Source organism: Mugil cephalus, chromosome 11 (genome assembly GCF_022458985.1).
Source record: "Mugil cephalus isolate CIBA_MC_2020 chromosome 11, CIBA_Mcephalus_1.1, whole genome shotgun sequence".
NCBI lineage: Eukaryota > Metazoa > Chordata > Actinopteri > Mugiliformes > Mugilidae > Mugil > Mugil cephalus.
This window is the reverse complement of record NC_061780.1, coordinates 7,592,451-7,610,602: the sequence shown is the minus strand read 5'-3', so window position 1 is coordinate 7,610,602 and position 18,152 is coordinate 7,592,451. Positions and strand designations below refer to the sequence as shown.

The window sequence follows — 18,152 nt, the reverse complement described above, 5'->3', positions numbered from 1 at the left end:
CATGACCGAGCGCTGTCCTAGTCCAAACTCAATCCCAACCAATGGATCAGCAAATCCAGGGGGAAGTCACGTCTTACGCAGGAACTCAATGCCAACTGGGAACATGGAAACATGGAAAGACAACAGTGGCACCTGGAAAAGTTACAACTCATGCAGTCTGGTCCGAACCTGGTGAAAGTCATGAAGCATCATGCGAAGGAGAAAAAACAATCCTTTTATTTACGAACAGAACCCGAGACCTTGAACAAACTGCTCACTCGTGAAAGGGACCAGGCAATACAGGAAGTGAAAGTTTTTTCTGTAGAACTTCAAGAAAAAGAGAATGCATACGAGTTCTTCCATAAGAATTATCCAACTGGAAGCAGACTTTGTAGTTGAATAGAACAAGATGAAGGAGGCCAAGACTTGTCTGGCACTTAAGTTGACAAAAACAGGAAAATGAAGGCTGAGCTGGTTCAAGTACACACCAGCTAAGTCATGACAGACACCAATGCGAAGAAGACAGGTCCCGTCTCCTGACAGAACACTTGGAAAGCTACATCCAAGTTGAAAGCCTCCCTAAAGCAGGCCCAGGACTTACTGATTGGTAGATGAGAAAATAAATCAGAGCCTGCCCCCAACTGGCTAAATGGTGTAATAGCAAATGTACAGGTGGGTAAACAATTTATCTTGACGGAATCCTTTAGGGTGAAAACGTCTTGTGTTTTATATTTTAGACTCTTCGAAGTAGTCGCTCTTTTACCAACTATCACAGCTGGGAGACTGTAAACACCTCCTCCTCCATGTTTCGCAGTGAATAGAAACCTGCTGCTCACCTTTTGTGCATCTCACAAAGACATGGTCGTTGGAACAAATTTCCACTGGTCCAATGTCCATTGCTTGTGCTTCTTGGACCAAGCAGCTCTCTACTCGTTGTTGTTCTTAGCCAGTCTTTATGGCAGCAATTCCACTTGAAGCCGTGATTCACAGTTGATGCGTCCGCCACTCTGACTCTGTCAAGCCTTTCTGAGCCTTTCTGTTAGTTTGCTGTTTTTGAGGCTGGTGCCATGCACAGTCACCCCTATTGTCTCCCACAAGCACCAAATCACCATCACAGTCATGTTCTGCCCCTTCAAGTCAGCCTAAATCACTTATATTAGCTGAATTTGAAGCAAAACATCAACCAATGTTACATATATATCCATAGTTATTATAGTGGCTAATTAAAGAATACTTATTTTTACACTTACATATCCTAAATATGCCATTACGTCTCAAAAACCCAAAGTAATTACTGTTTACGTTGCAATGATTTGTACTTATTGAACTCATTCTGCATTTGGTAAACACTGTTTTAATTGCAGAGTACTTAAAACAAGTACTCTGCACCTGCTACTTGGAACTCCCTTAAGAAAACATTCAAGTTAAATGATCCACATGTAAGAAGCACTCATATCAGTTGGCCATTTACACCTTTTTCTGCGGTATATGTATCCAGATAAGACAAATAATCTGAATGAAACCCGAGGAGGAAAAATAGTGAACCATATTCAGTGATACGTATTCAAATTAATTCAGCATACGTGTGTGTAGACATGTGTTTGCATGTATTTATATGATCATGGTCAATTTTTTACTTTACAATCTACTGATAATTACAGGACATGGATGAAAAAAACATTGTACGTAGGCAAACCTAGGCAATGTGACCAAAACCTGTTGACATCCTGTCCTCCAGTACTTGAGGGGGTTCTTCTCTGAAGACATTCTTCAAATTATTGTAGAAGAATGAAATCTGTATTCAGTTCCCCAATAAGCCCCTAAACCTCACAACAAATGAGTTGGAGCAGTTCCTCAGCACTGTGGTTTACAGGTCTCTCTTTGGCCTGTCAGCCACTCGCATGTTCTGGAACAAAGCCACTCAAGCGGCCAAAGCAGCCGACACAATGACCCTCAACAGATGGGAAGCCATCAAGAAGTCCCTCCACATCAACAACAACAAGGGACAGGAGCAAGATGATCCCCTGTACAAAACACGTCCTCTGGTCACTCACCTGACATCCAAATTGGTCTCAATTCCAACGAGTGAGAAGCTGAGCATTGATGAGCAGATGGTGCCATTCAAGGGCAGACACAGGTTGAAACGGTATCTGCCATGAAAACTAAAGAAGTGGGGCTATAGAATTCTCATCTTAGCAGGAGCTGATGTAATACCCCACTACTTTGAGGTCTATACTGGGACAGTCGACCAACCTCCTGAGCTGCCAGATGTTGGAGCTAGTGGAAATGTTGTCCTCCAACTGGCCCAGCCAATCCCCAAGGAGGAGAACTACAAGCTTTTCTTTGACAATTGGTTCACTAGTGTCCCTCTCATAGTCACATTGGATGAGCAGGGAATTCACTGTACTGGCACTGTTCGTAGCAACAGATTACCTGGAGTCAACCTGAAGACCGATGCTGGTCTGAAGAGAGCCGCCTGTGGGGCATTCGGAGAGAAGATGGCCATGGTGAGAGACACCACCTTGCATGTTGTCAAGTGATATGACAACCGCAAGGCAACAAATAAATAAATAAATAAACAAAAAACAAGTAATCTATTATTACTATTACAGATGGGATCGCAAGCAGAAAATTAACATCACTGTTCCCTGCCCTGCTGTAGTGCGAGAATACAACAAGAACGGTGGGATGGGCCTGCTTGATTCCCTGATTGCTCTCTACCGCAACAGATTCAGATCGAAGAAATGGTACCACCGGCTGGTGTTCCACTTCCTTGATATGATTATTGTGACCGCCTGGCTGCTCTACAGAAGAGACTGTGAAGGCACTGGCATGGAGCAGAAGGACCAAATGAGGCTCTATACGCCAAAAAGAGGTCGTCCCAGCCAGTCCATTGCTAGCGCATATGAGGAGAAGAGGAGGAAAGGACCCACAGCTCCCATTCCAGTCCAAGATGTCCGCCTGGATCACACAGCTCACTGGCTGATCATGTCTAATGACAAGGGCCGATGCAGGTGCCAGGGTGCAATGGTACACCTAAAGCAATGTGCCGCAAGTGCAATGTGCACCTCTGCTTCACCCCTGACCGCAACTACTTCCTGAGGTTCCACAAGGAATGAAATGACGGATCCCTCAGAGATCCCTGTTCAAATGTTAAATGTTTTTTAGTGTTTTATTGTTGTATGAAATATTGACATTGTTTATTTGTTGATTGTTTATTTGTTCATGCTTGTTATATTAATAAAACTTATTATGGAATAACTTGGTGTTTGACTACCCTTGTCGCACAATGTTGCCTTGAAGCAACAAACCAATATCTGTTCGGGTTTTCAAGTTTTATAATTGATATATTATAAGGCACCCCAAAGCTCCACAAAAATAGGATGAAACGTGTGCATGTAATTAATATTATAAAGATAATACAAAATAACAGTAGGACCAGTTTGATTGTCACTATTTCTGACTATTTAAAATTTGTCTGTAGAATTTCGAACTTTTCACGGCGACGGATGAACACGGAGGGGAAGGTAATTAGACCCAGCTCCTTGACTGATGAGATGATTGGGCTGCATTTTACAGGTTCATTCGAGATATTTAAAGTAAGTAGAAGCTATTTAATATTTAATAACATAACATTTATATGAAAATACACAATTTATGTCAACATAGCATATGCGCCCCATAGGGTTAACGTTACTCTGTACCTTAGAATCTTTCCTCCGATGCAGTAAACATGGCTCCCATGATTTTGACTTGGCCAGACGCCCTCTAACATACAGCTGTGGTCACAGTCAGAGCTTATATTAGACATTTTCTAATATAGGCTCTGGTCACAGTCGCAGTCAAACACTGGCCCGAACTTGACAGGAAATCGCAGCGTCTTTGTCAAATGTGCCAAAACTAGACTTTGAAGTTGTTGATGAAATGTTTTGTTTTGTTGTTTTTTTTTAAAGGAAGTGTCGTTATTTATACGCTATTGTTCTGTAGTGTTACTTGTTTGGCCTGCTTGAGATCAAATTGGGCTGCACGTGGCCCCTGAATTAAAATAAATTTGACACCGCTGCTAACAGGATGTGACATAATGGCGACTAAGTCGCCATGGCAACCAAGTCGCCATGGCAACTGCTTTGCAAAGCCATGGACCGTGAGAGTTATATGGTTATAGTTAAATAAATAAATAAATAGTGTTTAATCCAATATCACCTTTTAACTGGTGGAAGTAGTAAGTAATGAGTGTGTCTGAAGGAAGCGTGGTTATCAATATCCTGGCTCCAAAGTCACCATCATGTCGCTGCCCGTATCCCCGGGAAAATAGCGTCAGTTTGGTCAATGCAAGGAAGTGGGACACGTTGTTCATATGAAACCCTGTAAATAACTACGTAAAATAAATGTGGAGTAGAATTATTTTCCTTTGAAATGTTTACTAAGAATATAGCGTTAGTGAAATATATCTAGAGCCTCGTGGGTTCAGGGCCAATATTTATACAACAACCACAGAAATATTATTTTTCAAAACGTGCTATTAAGATTTGAAAATTGGCCCACATGAGTAAACATCAACCGAGGAGTTTCCAGAGTTTCTGCAGAAATGCGTAGGAAAGCTGCTCCTACAAAAGCCTCTGCGAGGGAAAATGCTACAATCAGGCTGTTATTTGGAGGAGAAAACCCACATTTTAGGCTGATAAAACCAACAGGAAAGACTTACAAAACTCCGACTGGAAAAGGTCTTGGAAAAGCTGGAGCCAGACGTTTGGGCCGAATGCTGAAAAGGGCCATCCAGGATCAGGAGGACACGACGGGAAAAGGGAAAATTATTCTGCCAAGTGAGTCGAGGCTAAGCGCTAACTAGGCGACGGCAGCTAAAAGCTAACTTCGGCTAAAATTAGCTTTACTTTAGCTCAGTGCTACCTGCACTAGGTAATTCAGTCCAAACATGTAGACTAAACCAGAGACTTTACAATCACTTTCATTTTAATCACCTTTTATTTTATTTTATATTATTTTATAACTAAACCGTATTTAAAAGGGAAACTAAAATAAAAAACAAAAACAAAACAAGGGCATTCTCAATATTTGTTTTGTTACATTTTTAAGTAAAAACAAAACTACAACTCACAAATAAGTTTTTAAATAGCTTTAAAATGTTTTTTTTTGTCCCCTTATACTCCTGTTGTTTCAATATAATATTGAATTCAATACGATATTTTTCTAAAACCTTAAAAATGTGTTCATGTTTACAAGTTTGCCTGAAATGATGCAAATGAATGCATCAAGTTTTTTTGTTAAAATGTAAACTACCCGATGTAAAGTGATGGGACCCAGAAATCCACCCACAGTGGATAAATGAAACATTAAAAAAAAAGTATTGGGGACAGTATTTTGGCGTTCTGTGTTAGCCATCACAGACATTAGTATTTCTCTTAAGTTTGCAATGATTCTGTTACAAAAATAATGTTTTGAATTCTCGTATCTCTCATCTTTATTGATCTTTCAGAAACTCCTGTTCGCCTTTTCAAACACAAAATTCAAACAAATGCTGGCGATGCACCTATGGCCGACACAGCAAAGCTGGTCACTGCTCCTGTGTCCCAGCTCATCCTCAGTGTGGTTTCCCAGTGCAAGCACAAAGGTGGGATCAGCATGGCGGAGCTCAAGCAGACGCTGGCTGCTGGAGGCTACGACGTCAGCAAGAACAACAAGCGGGTCAACGTGGTGACCAATAGGCTGGTTAACAATGAGACACTTGTACGAACTACAAGAAGTACAACTTACAAACTCAACAACAAGGTAAAATACAATTGGTCATTTAATTTGGTAACATGTGCATGTAACATGTTTACTTGGAACTTGTGGCTGATGGGGCCAAACAGTTTTCTTTAATTGTGAACCTTTTATATTCTATAAATATCAGAAATTGCCGGATACAACACAAGTAAAGACAATCCCTGTGAAACCTCCAAAGCCAAAAAGAAAGCTGAAGCACAGCACAGGACCCCGTAAATCCCCCAGACTAGTAAAGTCTCAGAGACCAGTCACAAAAAATCGCAAACCAAGAAGCAAATCACACACACCAAAGGGCAAGACTCGCAAAGTAGTTGCCAAATCGCACAGACCTATAGGCAAGACCCGCAAACCAGCAATCAAATCCCATAAACAGAGAAGGACAACACCCAAAAAAAGAAGAAAATCACCAAAGCCAGCAGGGGCAAGACGCAGATCTTCGACTAACCGAACCACAAGAGTTAGAAAGGCACCAAGGAAGACTCTGAGGACTCGAAAGCAACGAGCACAGCGTGTCCGACGCCCGCATAAATCTTACCGGAGAAGGCAACGACCAAAGCGGAGGCTCCCTAAAACAAGATCACTTAAACATCGGGAAGCCAAGAGAATATCTTCCTACTACTACTACTAATGAGTTAATTCTGATCATTAATAAACCTTTGCAGCAACCTGAAATGGTACCATGTCTTTTGTTAATCTATTTGCTTCATATTTACATAAGTATTTCCCTCCTCTGTGCTGTAAAACATGTCCTCCTGTGGAGTCTTCTCAATAGGTATAGAACCAAAAATCACTCGGTATTTAGTCATACATTTTAATGTACATCTAATAAGTCATCAACAGCCATGTCTGTACCTGATTATGGCACTGGGTACAAAAACAATGAATATTCCATATGGTGCACAAACACCATTTATATACAGTAAGTATACACATATAGTGTATAACACATTACATGTCTCTAGTCCATGTGGAATTACTGGACATGTGGTCCAGTGTTTCCAGTCCATTGAAATAAGGGCCAGGAATTGTTCTTTCACAGGACACCCCACACCTCCTCAAAGGCAGAGCACATCTTTGCACAGGTCAGTGCTGCAGAGAGTGGATAGTTACTGATGGACGCAGTCTTTTCCGTGTAGTCCACATTAACCTGTTGAAGAGAGAGACATCAGTAAAACAGACACAGTATCTCATACAATTGTAAGAGAACTACTACCTAGAGCCATTTCTCACCGCTCCATGTGCAAATGCTCCAATGACAACTGCAGCTGGTCCATCAGGCACCAACGACCGGGGACAGACAGCTTCTCCTGCAGAGAAGGAGGTGGCAATACGGGGGCAGCCAGGAGGCAGGTGGTCAGACACTGGATTTTTAATCATCCTCAGAAGCTTCTGGGGACCGTCAGCCGCCCTTACACTCAGCTTGTGCAGCAGCTGAACTAAAAAAAAAGAAAAGAAGAAAGATTAGGAGACTAACCGTGGAGGTAAGCAGGATGCTAACTGTTTTATACTATACAGAGGTCAATGCATGCAGAAGAAGAGAAAGCACAACAAATAAGATCGCTTACCCATGAGGCCACAGAAGCGATTGAAGGTTCTTGGGATGCGGGTCTGAGGGTTGATCTCTATTAATGCATTTTTCTCTGTGTGGATGTAAACCTGCAGGAGGCCCGCCCTATTCAGCGGACTGTCCATCAGCATGAGTAGACACTGCAAATAAGCAACAAATGAGCAAATTATTTAAATAGCCTTCGATCGCAGGCATATCTTGAACAACCTTACACATTGAAAGAACTGCTTACTTGCAGACAAAACACATAGTGGAAAAATAAGCAAAGTCTCAAACGTAATATTTGAAGCTAATTTTAAGACTACTATTATTGTGCTGAAAAATATCATCAATGTGCTTATGCTAGCACATATGTAACAGCAGCGACGAAAATTTACTTTGATGGTGTTAATAACAAGTATTTGGTCATAATGCACACTTTAAATTAAATCTTTAAATAAGGTGCTGACTATGAGACCTGACTCTGAGCTCAGATCTCGTGTGGTTGCATAGATAGCTCATACTTATTTATATATAATAATTAACTGAAATGAAACATTAGGGTGGTTAAAAATAGTGAATAATGCAGCTGCAGAAAGACTGGTGTGACATTAGTGTTTACCTGATGTGTGATGTCTGGTCTTATGTGTCCCGGATCTCTTCCACTTTTGACGATCATATTTTTGTGTTGGTCGCAATTTAACAGCTCAAACGTTTTTCCGACCTGTAAGACACAGACAGTCCATCAACACCGATTGGTTATAAACAAACTTACTGTAGCTGTTGGCTACACCAATTCAAGTGAGTGGTAACTGATGTCACTTCCATTCGAATTTGGTTGGGCTTGAATCAAAGCGACACAAAAACACATCTTTAGAGCTTTACCTTTACTGTTTCTAAGGATGCTCCCTCCAGTATAACGACCAGCCTTCTCTCCGCCATACGGTCATGCAGGCTTCGGAGGTGTTTAGCTGGTTTTGGTTCATATTCGTCCAAATGTTCAAGACCACGCTTCTTCTCGTTAGGAGTAGCCATGTTGCCTTCTCCTGGACAGTCGCAGAATGTTTACGTCACAGCAGAAGTATGCGTTCAAGTGGCTGCCTGCTTATTAGTGCAGGTAAATACTTACGTTTTAAGACAGCTACCTACATTTAAAAACAGCAATATATTATCAATTATGACAGTTTGCTTCGTTTTTATTCGTGAAAATCTATAAAGTGACTCCCAGAGTCACGCGTAGGCACCACCACTGCGTCATTTCTGTGCGCCGGATGTTCCACTACAACGTGTTGAAGGAAAATTCACGTGTGGAAATTTTCATCTTACAGCACCTTGCCATAACAAGTTTGATCCAGAAGTATTAGGTTTAACGGTGAGTAATTGAAGAATTATTTCCGACCTTAATTCTACTGCTAAATACTACTCTAGTAATAATAACAGAAGTCTTAGCTGTAACTTGTTAAAACGCCGTGAACGGTCGATCATGTCAGTGACCAGTATTTTGCCACGACGTTACTGTTTCAGTATAAAACTTTGATTGCAACTGTTTTGTGCTTTTGTGTATCTATTACTCCAGCAATATGTAGCCACAAAGGTGCCGCTAAGAATGTGAACGATTAACTGTGGTGGACAGAGGAATCTTAATGAGTAGTTTCTATTGTAAAGTGACCTGTTCGCCGCTGCATAATTAGACAACTGCTGAAGTCAACACTCAGCATGTGTCTTGTGGTTGAAATTATAACAAACAAATTGTTATCCTTTTTTTTTTCAGCAGAGCTCCCCCAGTTTCTCTGCTTGATATGATTCCTCAGATACATGTTACCTTTCATAAGTTGACTTCCCACATTGTCAGTAGTTTGCGGCCCTAAGTTCAAAGACATGTGTATTTAAGATCCATCTCAATGGATACTAAACAGGAAGATAGCCTGGCTGTCATCAGTTATAAGACATAAACAATGTTATCATATTGGTCACTGAAGCAGGAGCTTAAAAGGACCAGTAATTACCTTTGCTCTGACACCCTGGCATTGATTGCATTGTCCTGTTTTTCAGTCTGTTCGTGTAGCTTGGAGTTATGGGTCGGAAGTTGGATCCCACCAACAAGGTGAAGAGAGGGCCTGGGAAAAAAGCCAGGAAACAGCAGGGAGCAGAGGCAGAGTTGGCCAAGTTCATAACTGATGGTAATTATAAAGTTTATTTGTGTTTTTTATATATATATATACACTTGTATTGAACTGATCAACTCCATTAAATGATGTTGGCTGCATTATTATGGCCTGGTTATCACAGTGTGTGTTTTTCTCTTTGCAGAGGAATCTGGACCAAAACGTCTGTCAAGTAGATCCAGGAAAAGGTAAATGATGGAGCAGTTATATATCAGAAAATGTTATTACTACATTTACAAGTTGCTTATTTGTGTTGTATTGTTTTAGAGCTGCGAAGAGAGTCCAAAATTTGACAAAGCCTAAAGATGTTGCACAGAAACAGCCCAAGAAAGGTAACTACATCAGTCAACTACTGGCCAACTACTTTTCTTAACAAATGCAGATCATTACCAATTGACACCTGTGCTGTTGTGAAAATTCGCCTTTTACACATGAAAAGTTGATCAGTGTGTCTCTGTCTTTTTCTGTGAAGGATTCACTGATGAGAACAGTAAATGGTTGAAACCGGCAACAAGGAAGCGGAAGATCAATGAACAGGAAAGTGAGGACGACAGCGATGAACACTGGGAGGAAGAAGAAGATTATGATGAAGAAGAAGGGGAACCACAGCAAAAGAAGGGAGGAAAAGACCAAGGAAAGAAGGGTGTGAAATTAGTGAAAAAAAAGGAGGAAGAGGTAGAAGAGGAGGAGGAGGAGGACGACGACGACAACATTGAAGATGGAGATGACGACAGTGACGATGATGAAGAAGAAATGGTTGATGACTACGGTGCACTTGATGATGGAAGTGGAGATGAAGCAGAAGAAGACAGTGAAGGGGAGGATGTATGTTAAAAATGGTTCTACTATAACACACTATAACTTTAAAATGTCACTAAAGTTATTATTCTTAAGTTGAAATGTAATTATTACCCACACTGTTTTTTCAGATGCCTTCCCTGACTTTGTGTGTAGATTGTATCTTAAACTCCAGCAGAGTGTTACATGATGTGTGAGAGTATATAGAAAGTATAACATAGTCACTCCTGTGTTTTTGTTCCACATTTAGCTTCTTCCCATTGAACGAGCCGCCAAGAAAGATAAAAAGCTGAAAGAATCCATGGCTCTGGAGAGTGATGAAGATGACGATGAGGAGGAGGATGATGATGATGATGATGATAAAGATGAACAGAAATCTGATGATGATATGGAGGAGAAAGACACATTACAAAGCAATATAGATGACATGGACAAATTCACACTCCCCGGGGCAGAGGAGGGTGAGTGACTCCATTTCTTAGTAGATTCCTCTCTTCTAAAGCAGTAAATTCTTTCAGTAAATATACAATTATTATTCTGTAAACAATCTTTTTTTTTTTTTTCATCTGTATTTTCAGGTATTGTGCCTCTAGACCTGAAGACTGTCTATCAAAGAATAAAGGACAACGTTGATGTCCTTTGTAATTTCTCTGAGAAAAGGGAACCAGGGAGGGATAGAACAGAGTACCTCTCTCTTCTGAAGAAAGATCTCTGCACCTATTACAGTTACAACAACTTTCTAATTGAGAAATTAATGGACCTCTTCCCTCTTTCTGAGGTGTGTTTTGTTTCTTCTTGTTCATCAATAATGTTTGCTCTTTATTACTAGAATGGATTATAACAGTCGAAACATAGCAGGTGTCAAGAACTGGTTATGCCCAAAAAGCAATTTTCTTTTCTTTCTTGTGTACAGCTGATTGATTTCCTGGAGGCAAATGAAATTCAGAGGCCTGTCACTATTCGGACCAACACACTGAAGACGAGGAGGCGGGACCTGGCGCAGGTAACGACTCAGACTGGACATATCCACCCCTTTTCCACCAAAAAGAACCCGGTGCTAGTTTGATGCTTAACTGGTTCCAATCAGGTGCCTCCAAAGAACTGGTTTGCTTTTCCGTCGGCCAAGAGCCAAGCAGAGCCAAGTCAAAGCTACATCATGACGTTAGTGTAAAACACGATCAGATGACTGCGTGGGTGTGTCAGACGCTCGCTCACTATTGTTACCCACTTTTATACAAGACACAGGAAAACATGGACGAAATTAGCTTTCTGCATTTCAAATTCACACATAAATAGAAAAAAGACATAAATTGACATAAATTGTGTTTGGCTAGGAATGTATGTGAAAAGAATAGAACAGAAGCCATGTGTTTATCAATTGCATTAATACAGAAACTATTGGTAAACACAAGAGAAATGTCTTATGAAATGCTGGAGCAGTTTTCAAGAACTTGCATGTTAAATTTGCCAGTTTGTGATTTTGCTTGTTTAGGCTTTGATCAACAGAGGAGTGAATCTTGATCCACTGGGGAAATGGTCTAAAGTGGGGTTGGTCATCTTTGACTCATCAGTGCCTATAGGTAAGTTTCAGTACATTGATGTCTGTGCTCTTACTGTAGGAATAGAGGATCTTCACTGAAGTATATTTGCAGCCGACTGCACCCACAAGAAATGTAACTGTAATTCTTCATGTGCTTTAAAACAGGTGCAACCCCAGAGTATCTGTCCGGTCAGTACATGCTACAAGGAGCCTCCAGCTTCCTGCCAGTGATGGCACTCTCTCCACAGGAAGGAGAGTTAGTGTTGGACATGAGCTCTGCTCCAGGAGGCAAGACCACCTATATGGGTAAGATGTGCTGTGTGTAATTGAGCTGTTATCAACCATAACCTTTGTGGCAAATACAGACTTAGGTCTTTTTTTAAACACTGATGTCATCATGTTATTATTCCCACCCATAGCTCAGCTAATGAGAAACACAGGAGTCATAGTGGCTAATGACGCCAATGCTGAAAGACTGAAGAGTGTGGTTGGAAACGTCCATCGCCTGGGGGTCACCAACACTGTGATCAGCAACTACGACGGCAGGCAGTTTCCAAAGGTATAATACAGTACACACACATGTTCATCAGCCCTGTATGAGTCTATATGAGTATAATATACTGACTTACTGACATTTTGCATCAAGGTAATGGGAGGGTTTGATAGAGTGCTGCTTGATGCACCGTGCTCAGGCACAGGAGTCATTGCCAAAGACCCGGCTGTGAAGACCAGTAAGGTAAGACGACATTCACTGTATTTGTGTACATTTATACAGATACTTGTGTTTGGTTTTAATAGCGTGTTAATACCTCTGTCCTGATAGGATGAGGCAGATATCCAGCGCTCTGCTCACTTGCAGAAAGAACTGATTCTGTCTGCCATTGACTCTGTCAATGCTATGTCCGCCTCAGGAGGATACCTGGTCTACTGCACATGTTCAATAACGGTTTGTATAATGTATATATTTATGTTCAGAACTGGTTTTATGACATGTGGGCAACACTCATTGTTTTAGTACATTCAAAGTGAATTCGGTTAGTGATCTGTTCATATTCTACTAGGTGGAGGAGAACGAATGGGTCGTGGACTACGCTTTAAAGAAAAGAAACGTGAAATTAGTTCCTACTGGACTTGACTTTGGCAAGGAAGGCTTCACCAGGTAAGTTAAATATTTGATATGTGTTCTTGAAAGGCAAATAATCTGACATTCAAACACTGGTACACTTTGGGTTGGAGCTGCTGTAACGAAAAGTAATTTCCCCCCGGGATCAATAAAGTGATTCTGATTCTGAAACATACATTGATTTTCTATCTTTTTAGGTTCAAAGAACGTAAATTCCATCCTTCCCTGCGTCTCACGCGACGGTTTTACCCTCACTCACACAACATGGACGGGTTTTTCGTGGCCAAGCTGAAGAAGTTCTCAAATGTAGTTCCAACTGCACCAGCAGGCAAAGGTAGCTCTGTCTCTTATCGATACATGCTGACTTTGATTACAATACTGACCCTGTTTATCTTGAGCTAACCCAGTAAATCTTTTACTACTGTAGAAGAAGAGAATGCAGAGGCTCCTGAAGCGACAATAGCTGCCGAGTCTCCTAAAGGGAAACAGTCCAAAGACGACAAGACAAAGAAGACGGTTCCTGGTAAGGCAGCTGGCTTAAAGCAAAAAACTGAAGCCAATGGAACAGTAAGCAAGAAAATGGCAAACATCAAGTCAAAAGGCAAAACTGACTTACCCGCTGGACCAAAGAAGGCAAAGATCGCCAAGTTGGATGGAAAAACTGTGAAAGAGACAGGGGCCAAGAAGCCTTCCGTGGAGACAACCGATGAGACGAAAGCTGTCAAAAAAGAAGGTAGCAAGTTTGAGAAAAAGCAGGTCAAAAAAACGGATAGACCCAAGAACAGAATGGGAAAGAATAAATTCAAGAAGCTGAAGCTGATGTTGGAGAAACAAGAAAAAAACTGATGTCGTGGACAGTGCGTTAAAACGTCTAGATTACATTAGACACTTTTTATGTTTGACCTTCAGCCACATCTCTATCAAATGAATTTTCAGGTTGTGTGCTCCGTTGTCTTTTCAGAGCAGTATATAGTGATTGTGCAGATGGATTGAACTTGTCCTGCTTAACCTGTTTTTTTTTATTATTATTATTATTTGTATCACAGAATATTCATTATGTTTGTTGATTTACTGCAGGTTGAGACCGCTTCCATAAATCTGTGAAGAATAATAAATTTTAATTTTTCTCATCACTTGTTTTGATTCCTTATTCAAATCTAGAAAGTCTTACTGGTCTTGTACGTTCACCTAAATCTTCAATTTATTTGATTGACACAGATCCATGGCTGAGAATTTCAAATTTTACCTCTACACATAAAATAAAGTGTTGGTTTTAGACGAACTATGAAGATGTGTAATAGTGTGGATGGGAGTTAGTGCTGGAGGGTCTTCTTTCAGCGTTGAGGAAACAACCAATCAGATGAGCCCATTTCGGACCGGAAACTGTGTTGTTTACATTTTCCAAGATGGCGGCGGGGATGTATTTGGAGCATTATTTGGACAGTAAGTCATATATTGAGCTGTTAATGTGTAGGAAAAGAGTTTATCCTACTTGCCCAGTTTCTACTTTCTCTTTTGTTGCGGGGTATAAGTCCCGAGAGGCCATTTTGTGGAAGTGAGTGCCCCATTCGTTTCCTGGCGATTCGCGGGTTTAGGATCAGTCTATTTACTGGACTAACACAACACACGGACGTGAAAAAAAATGTTTCATGTCGCAAAGCACAGACCTTTTGCTTACACGCTTAAAGTTCGCTTGACAAAAACTCCATTGTCTTCGTTTTGTGTGTTTTATGTGACCAATGTGGAAGCTAATTAAAATGCTAACGTTTAGGCTAGCCACCGGCGTGCTTGTAACGTTAGTGTTGTTGTGTTAGTTCCTGACTGTTCATCCCTATGGTGATCGCAGTACTAAGATCTGTGTTTTCCTCCCCTTCATCGCAACAGGCATAGAAAACTTGCCCTTCGAGTTGCAGAGGAACTTCAATTTGATGAGGGATCTAGATCAACGCACAGAAGGTGAGGTCTATGATCGCTGTATGAGATGTGTGTGAATCAAAAACTTTTCGCTCTTTGTTATTAATGCGTTACATCCGCTGTTGAAACGTTCAGCAGTGTGACCCATGCATGATTTCACAATCCTAATCCCAAGAAGATCTGTGTAGTCACAATATTATAGAATTTATTAATCACTAATATTTTTTATTATTATTATTATTATTAATGAACTCTTAGCTAGTTCTGATTGATCCTCTTCCAGGTACTCATCTGCAGTTAAATGGTTATATGTCATACTAGTAGACTGAAGATATTTCTGATAGCCTAGACTTTTTGTGATAAGCAAACCCACTGTTTAGGGATATGCTCATTGCAAGAATATTTTGTATATTTGCATTTTGGTTTTCACTTTTTTAGAACTTCTTTTTTTTTTTTTTTTTTTTTCAGATCTTAAAGGACAGATAGACTCTCTGGCTAAGGAATACACAGCCAACGCCCGGACTCTTTCCTCTGAGCAAAAGCTGTCCATTCTGAGGCAGATTCAGCAGTCCTACAGTAAATGCAAGGAGTTTGGTGATGATAAGGTGCAGCTTGCTATGCAGACCTATGAAATGGTTGGTACCTCATCCTAACCTCATAAATATGAACATTTTTTAGCTTTACTGTGCTACGTGAACATGAACCAAAATCTGTCCACTCAATCCTGTTTTGTGCAGGTCGACAAACACATCAGACGTCTTGACACAGACCTGGCTCGGTTTGAGGCTGATCTGAAGGAAAAGCAGATTGAGAGCACAGACTACGATTCCACCTCTAGTAAGGGAAAGAAAGGTATGTGTGCGTCATATTTGCTCTGTATCTTTAGATTTGTTTGTATTGATGTCAGTGCTCTAATTGCTTTGCGGAATACTTTCATATTTTTGTAATACAGTAGACACCAGACAAAAGGAAAAGAAGACAGCTAAAACAAGGTCAAAAGTGAAGAGTTCAGATGAAGATGGCAGTCCTAAGAGTGCACAGAAAAAAGTCAAACTCCTTCAACCGTAAGTGGTTTGTTTACTTTCCGGCTTGTGGTGGCCTGTGTCAATTAGTATTATAATCAAACTCTCACTTCTTTTTTCTTTTTTTACAATTATCAGAGGAGAATTCAACAGCCCTTCAGCCAACTTTGGGAACGTGCACCCATCCGATGTACTGGACATGCCAGTGGACCCCAACGAACCAACATACTGTCTGTGCCATCAGGTCTCTTATGGCGAGATGATTGGCTGTGACAACACTGATGTGAGTTTTATTGTATGGCTCCCACATTAAGCCTGGTGATTCCTTGTATTGTGAATTGCCCATTCCTATGCTGACTTAACCTCACACTGTTCTGTTTGTGTGCACGCTTGTGTTATCAGCATTCAGTACATTTATGTTGAAGAAAAACATACCTTCCGAGCCCACTTGAGTTTATTTTTCTATTTACCGTGTGGTGTATTCGTGTTTTGGGTGTGGTTAGGTACACACCATATTTGTACTGCACCCCATCTGGCCAAGGTGAGCCCCTGTAACAGAAGGAAATCTTCAGTCAAACTCAAAGCGGTAAAACACGACCAGACATGGAACAGATCACTGGTTGGCATGGTTGCACCCTCAATCTCAGCCAAAGGTCACATTAAATGAGCTGGACATTGGTCTTCACTTTAATGTTGAGGATCAGTTATGGCATTTATAAATGTTCACTTGCTTTATATGCATGTATATATATATATACACACAGTATATATATATATGATCTTGTTATAGAGGATACAACTATAGTAGCATTAATATACAAATGACACCATGTGAACTAAAGGACAAAAATGAGTTGTTGTAGATAATTGTAGGTGTAATTTCGAGTTCAATGGATCTGTTTTCCGTTTTTGCTGGTGAGTTGCTTTGCCTGCCCATGAAATTAAGATGGTATTTTAAAATTCTTCAGTGTGAGCTCCATCATCATCAAAATTGTGACCTCACAAAAGGTACAGCGTTTGAATTAAGGTGCATATAATATAATGCCCATTTGTGACATTTCCTATTAAAGGTAAAAATACATTACTCTTAAACCACTTATGATTTTTATTTATTTAAATAACAACAAATAGCATTCACATTTCGCAAAGGTCATGTCTGTATAATTTTATGATCCAGGCCTGACATTGAGAAGTCTAAGTAAGAGTAATGCTTAAAAAAGACAGAAGCTAAAATAATGAGTTATAGAGCACATGTGCACCATCTCCCTTGTGTTTTTGTATCTAGATACTGACCTCAAATTAAGACAATTAAGGGTCATTTAGTCTTGTGCCTGTTCCTCTGTGGAGAAGGTCACTGACTGAGAGTGGATGATTTATTAGCAAACGACACACTATCCATTTGATAATGGGGATGGCTGTCTTTGAACAATGGTACCTTTGTCTGGGCTAAGTGCTTCATTTACACAATACCTAACAGCATTTCATCGCTTTTTTGTTTCCTCCAGTGCTCCATCGAGTGGTTCCATTTTGCATGTGTGGGTCTGACAACCAAGCCAAGAGGCAAATGGTAAGAAACTCTGAAGTGAAACTGACATTATACTATCTTAAGTCTGTAAATTAAAGCTATGAATTGTTACCCAGTACCCAACCTAACCACTTAATTTTATGTCTATGCTTTCCAGGTACTGTCCTCGGTGCTCTCAGGACAGAAAGAGGAAATAAAACCCCCTGGCTGTCCTGGAACAAAAAACATGGATGCTGATCGTTGGATGGATAATGAGAAGAATATTTCTTCATTAGTTACTAGAACGTTTTGTTTCTCATCTTCCTTAACATTTGGTGCTTTTTTGTTTACATATTTGCCTTGGTCTGATACAATGTGTATGAAGTAGCCAAGTGGACACAAACATATTTAATTTTTAAACGGTTAACATTACTTTTGATTTTTTTAAGTTACCTTTGGTGCTCTTATTGTGACTTACCTTTTTTGTTGTTTTTTTTTTTTTTAAACATTTTGTTTCCCAAGTGAATAAACACTACAGTCGCCCAAAATAGTTTAACAATTGATACTATATTCAAATGTACAACTACAAAATTAACAAAAGTATTTTGTCTGAAAACAGGCCATCGGGTGCTTTTTATGCTTTGTTGTGCAGTTAGTTTCTCGTGTGTAGCCACTGAACACTAGGTTTATTACTCAAGCATAACAAGAGGGCAAGAGCGATTATGAAGTCAAATGCTGCATCCTGACAGTATTGGTAATCTGTGGTAGTGAACTGAC

At 40.3% G+C, this 18,152-nt stretch overlaps 4 protein-coding genes across 6 annotated transcripts; 3 read left to right on the top strand and 1 right to left on the bottom strand.

Annotated features, from left to right (window-relative positions):
• The first annotated feature begins 3,479 nt into the window (after positions 1-3,479).
• On the top strand, positions 3,480-6,435 carry LOC125016600 (histone H1-like). 2 transcript variants are annotated; one of them, XM_047599183.1, is made up of 3 exons: positions 3,480-3,578; positions 5,474-5,766; positions 5,891-6,435. In XM_047599183.1, the coding sequence occupies exons 2-3, from the start codon at positions 5,530-5,532 to the stop codon at positions 6,389-6,391; spliced, it is 738 nt and encodes a 245-aa protein (XP_047455139.1). In that variant the 5' UTR covers positions 3,480-3,578; positions 5,474-5,529; the 3' UTR covers positions 6,392-6,435. The 2 variants fall into 2 exon arrangements, with proteins under 2 accessions (XP_047455139.1, XP_047455138.1); XM_047599182.1 differs by lacking the exon at positions 3,480-3,578 and adding an exon at positions 4,476-4,802.
• A 115-nt stretch (positions 6,436-6,550) lies between these two features.
• emg1 (EMG1 N1-specific pseudouridine methyltransferase) lies at positions 6,551-8,389 on the bottom strand. Its single transcript, XM_047599185.1, has 5 exons — positions 8,195-8,389; positions 7,932-8,033; positions 7,329-7,470; positions 6,994-7,199; positions 6,551-6,910 (listed from the first exon to the last, which is right to left on the bottom strand). The coding sequence occupies exons 1-5, from the start codon at positions 8,342-8,344 to the stop codon at positions 6,797-6,799; spliced, it is 714 nt and encodes a 237-aa protein (XP_047455141.1). The 5' UTR covers positions 8,345-8,389; the 3' UTR covers positions 6,551-6,796.
• A 155-nt stretch (positions 8,390-8,544) lies between these two features.
• On the top strand, positions 8,545-14,068 carry nop2 (NOP2 nucleolar protein homolog (yeast)). Its single transcript, XM_047599181.1, has 16 exons — positions 8,545-8,681; positions 9,362-9,489; positions 9,620-9,662; positions 9,742-9,806; positions 9,947-10,299; positions 10,523-10,733; positions 10,851-11,050; positions 11,186-11,275; positions 11,765-11,852; positions 11,978-12,118; positions 12,232-12,371; positions 12,459-12,548; positions 12,636-12,758; positions 12,874-12,971; positions 13,133-13,269; positions 13,363-14,068. Exons 2-16 carry the CDS (start codon positions 9,384-9,386, stop codon positions 13,779-13,781), a joined length of 2,304 nt encoding a protein of 767 aa, XP_047455137.1. The 5' UTR covers positions 8,545-8,681; positions 9,362-9,383; the 3' UTR covers positions 13,782-14,068.
• A 238-nt stretch (positions 14,069-14,306) lies between these two features.
• Positions 14,307-17,923, top strand: ing4 (inhibitor of growth family, member 4). 2 transcript variants are annotated; one of them, XM_047598582.1, is made up of 8 exons: positions 14,307-14,378; positions 14,820-14,891; positions 15,318-15,484; positions 15,587-15,701; positions 15,805-15,913; positions 16,010-16,154; positions 17,377-17,438; positions 17,554-17,923. In XM_047598582.1, the coding sequence occupies exons 1-8, from the start codon at positions 14,342-14,344 to the stop codon at positions 17,591-17,593; spliced, it is 747 nt and encodes a 248-aa protein (XP_047454538.1). In that variant the 5' UTR covers positions 14,307-14,341; the 3' UTR covers positions 17,594-17,923. The 2 variants fall into 2 exon arrangements, with proteins under 2 accessions (XP_047454538.1, XP_047454537.1); XM_047598581.1 differs by having other exon boundaries at positions 15,802-15,913.
• The last annotated feature ends 229 nt before the right edge of the window (positions 17,924-18,152 follow it).

What these genes read in the sequence shown, in the direction of transcription:
- LOC125016600 (XM_047599182.1), top strand. Translation starts at nt 4,568, where the DNA reads ATGCGTAGGAAAGCTGCTCCTACAAAAGCCTCTGCGAGGGAAAATGCT. An exon ending in AGGGAAAATTATTCTGCCAA is followed by an intron (nt 4,803 to 5,473) that starts GTGAGTCGAGGC and finishes TTGATCTTTCAG; the next exon opens with AAACTCCTGTTCGCCTTTTC. An exon ending in CTTACAAACTCAACAACAAG is followed by an intron (nt 5,767 to 5,890) that starts GTAAAATACAAT and finishes TATAAATATCAG; the next exon opens with AAATTGCCGGATACAACACA.
- emg1 (XM_047599185.1), bottom strand. Translation starts at nt 8,344, where the DNA reads ATGGCTACTCCTAACGAGAAGAAGCGTGGTCTTGAACATTTGGACGAA. An exon ending in TCGCTTCTGTGGCCTCATGG is followed by an intron (nt 7,200 to 7,328) that starts GTAAGCGATCTT and finishes CTTTTTTTTTAG; the next exon opens with TTCAGCTGCTGCACAAGCTG. An exon ending in GAGCATTTGCACATGGAGCG is followed by an intron (nt 6,911 to 6,993) that starts GTGAGAAATGGC and finishes TCTCTTCAACAG; the next exon opens with GTTAATGTGGACTACACGGA.
- nop2 (XM_047599181.1), top strand. Translation starts at nt 9,384, where the DNA reads ATGGGTCGGAAGTTGGATCCCACCAACAAGGTGAAGAGAGGGCCTGGG. An exon ending in ACAGAAACAGCCCAAGAAAG is followed by an intron (nt 9,807 to 9,946) that starts GTAACTACATCA and finishes TTTTCTGTGAAG; the next exon opens with GATTCACTGATGAGAACAGT. An exon ending in AAGACAGTGAAGGGGAGGAT is followed by an intron (nt 10,300 to 10,522) that starts GTATGTTAAAAA and finishes TTCCACATTTAG; the next exon opens with CTTCTTCCCATTGAACGAGC.
- ing4 (XM_047598581.1), top strand. Translation starts at nt 14,342, where the DNA reads ATGGCGGCGGGGATGTATTTGGAGCATTATTTGGACA. An exon ending in TTTGGAGCATTATTTGGACA is followed by an intron (nt 14,379 to 14,819) that starts GTAAGTCATATA and finishes TCATCGCAACAG; the next exon opens with GCATAGAAAACTTGCCCTTC. An exon ending in CTATGCAGACCTATGAAATG is followed by an intron (nt 15,485 to 15,586) that starts GTTGGTACCTCA and finishes TGTTTTGTGCAG; the next exon opens with GTCGACAAACACATCAGACG.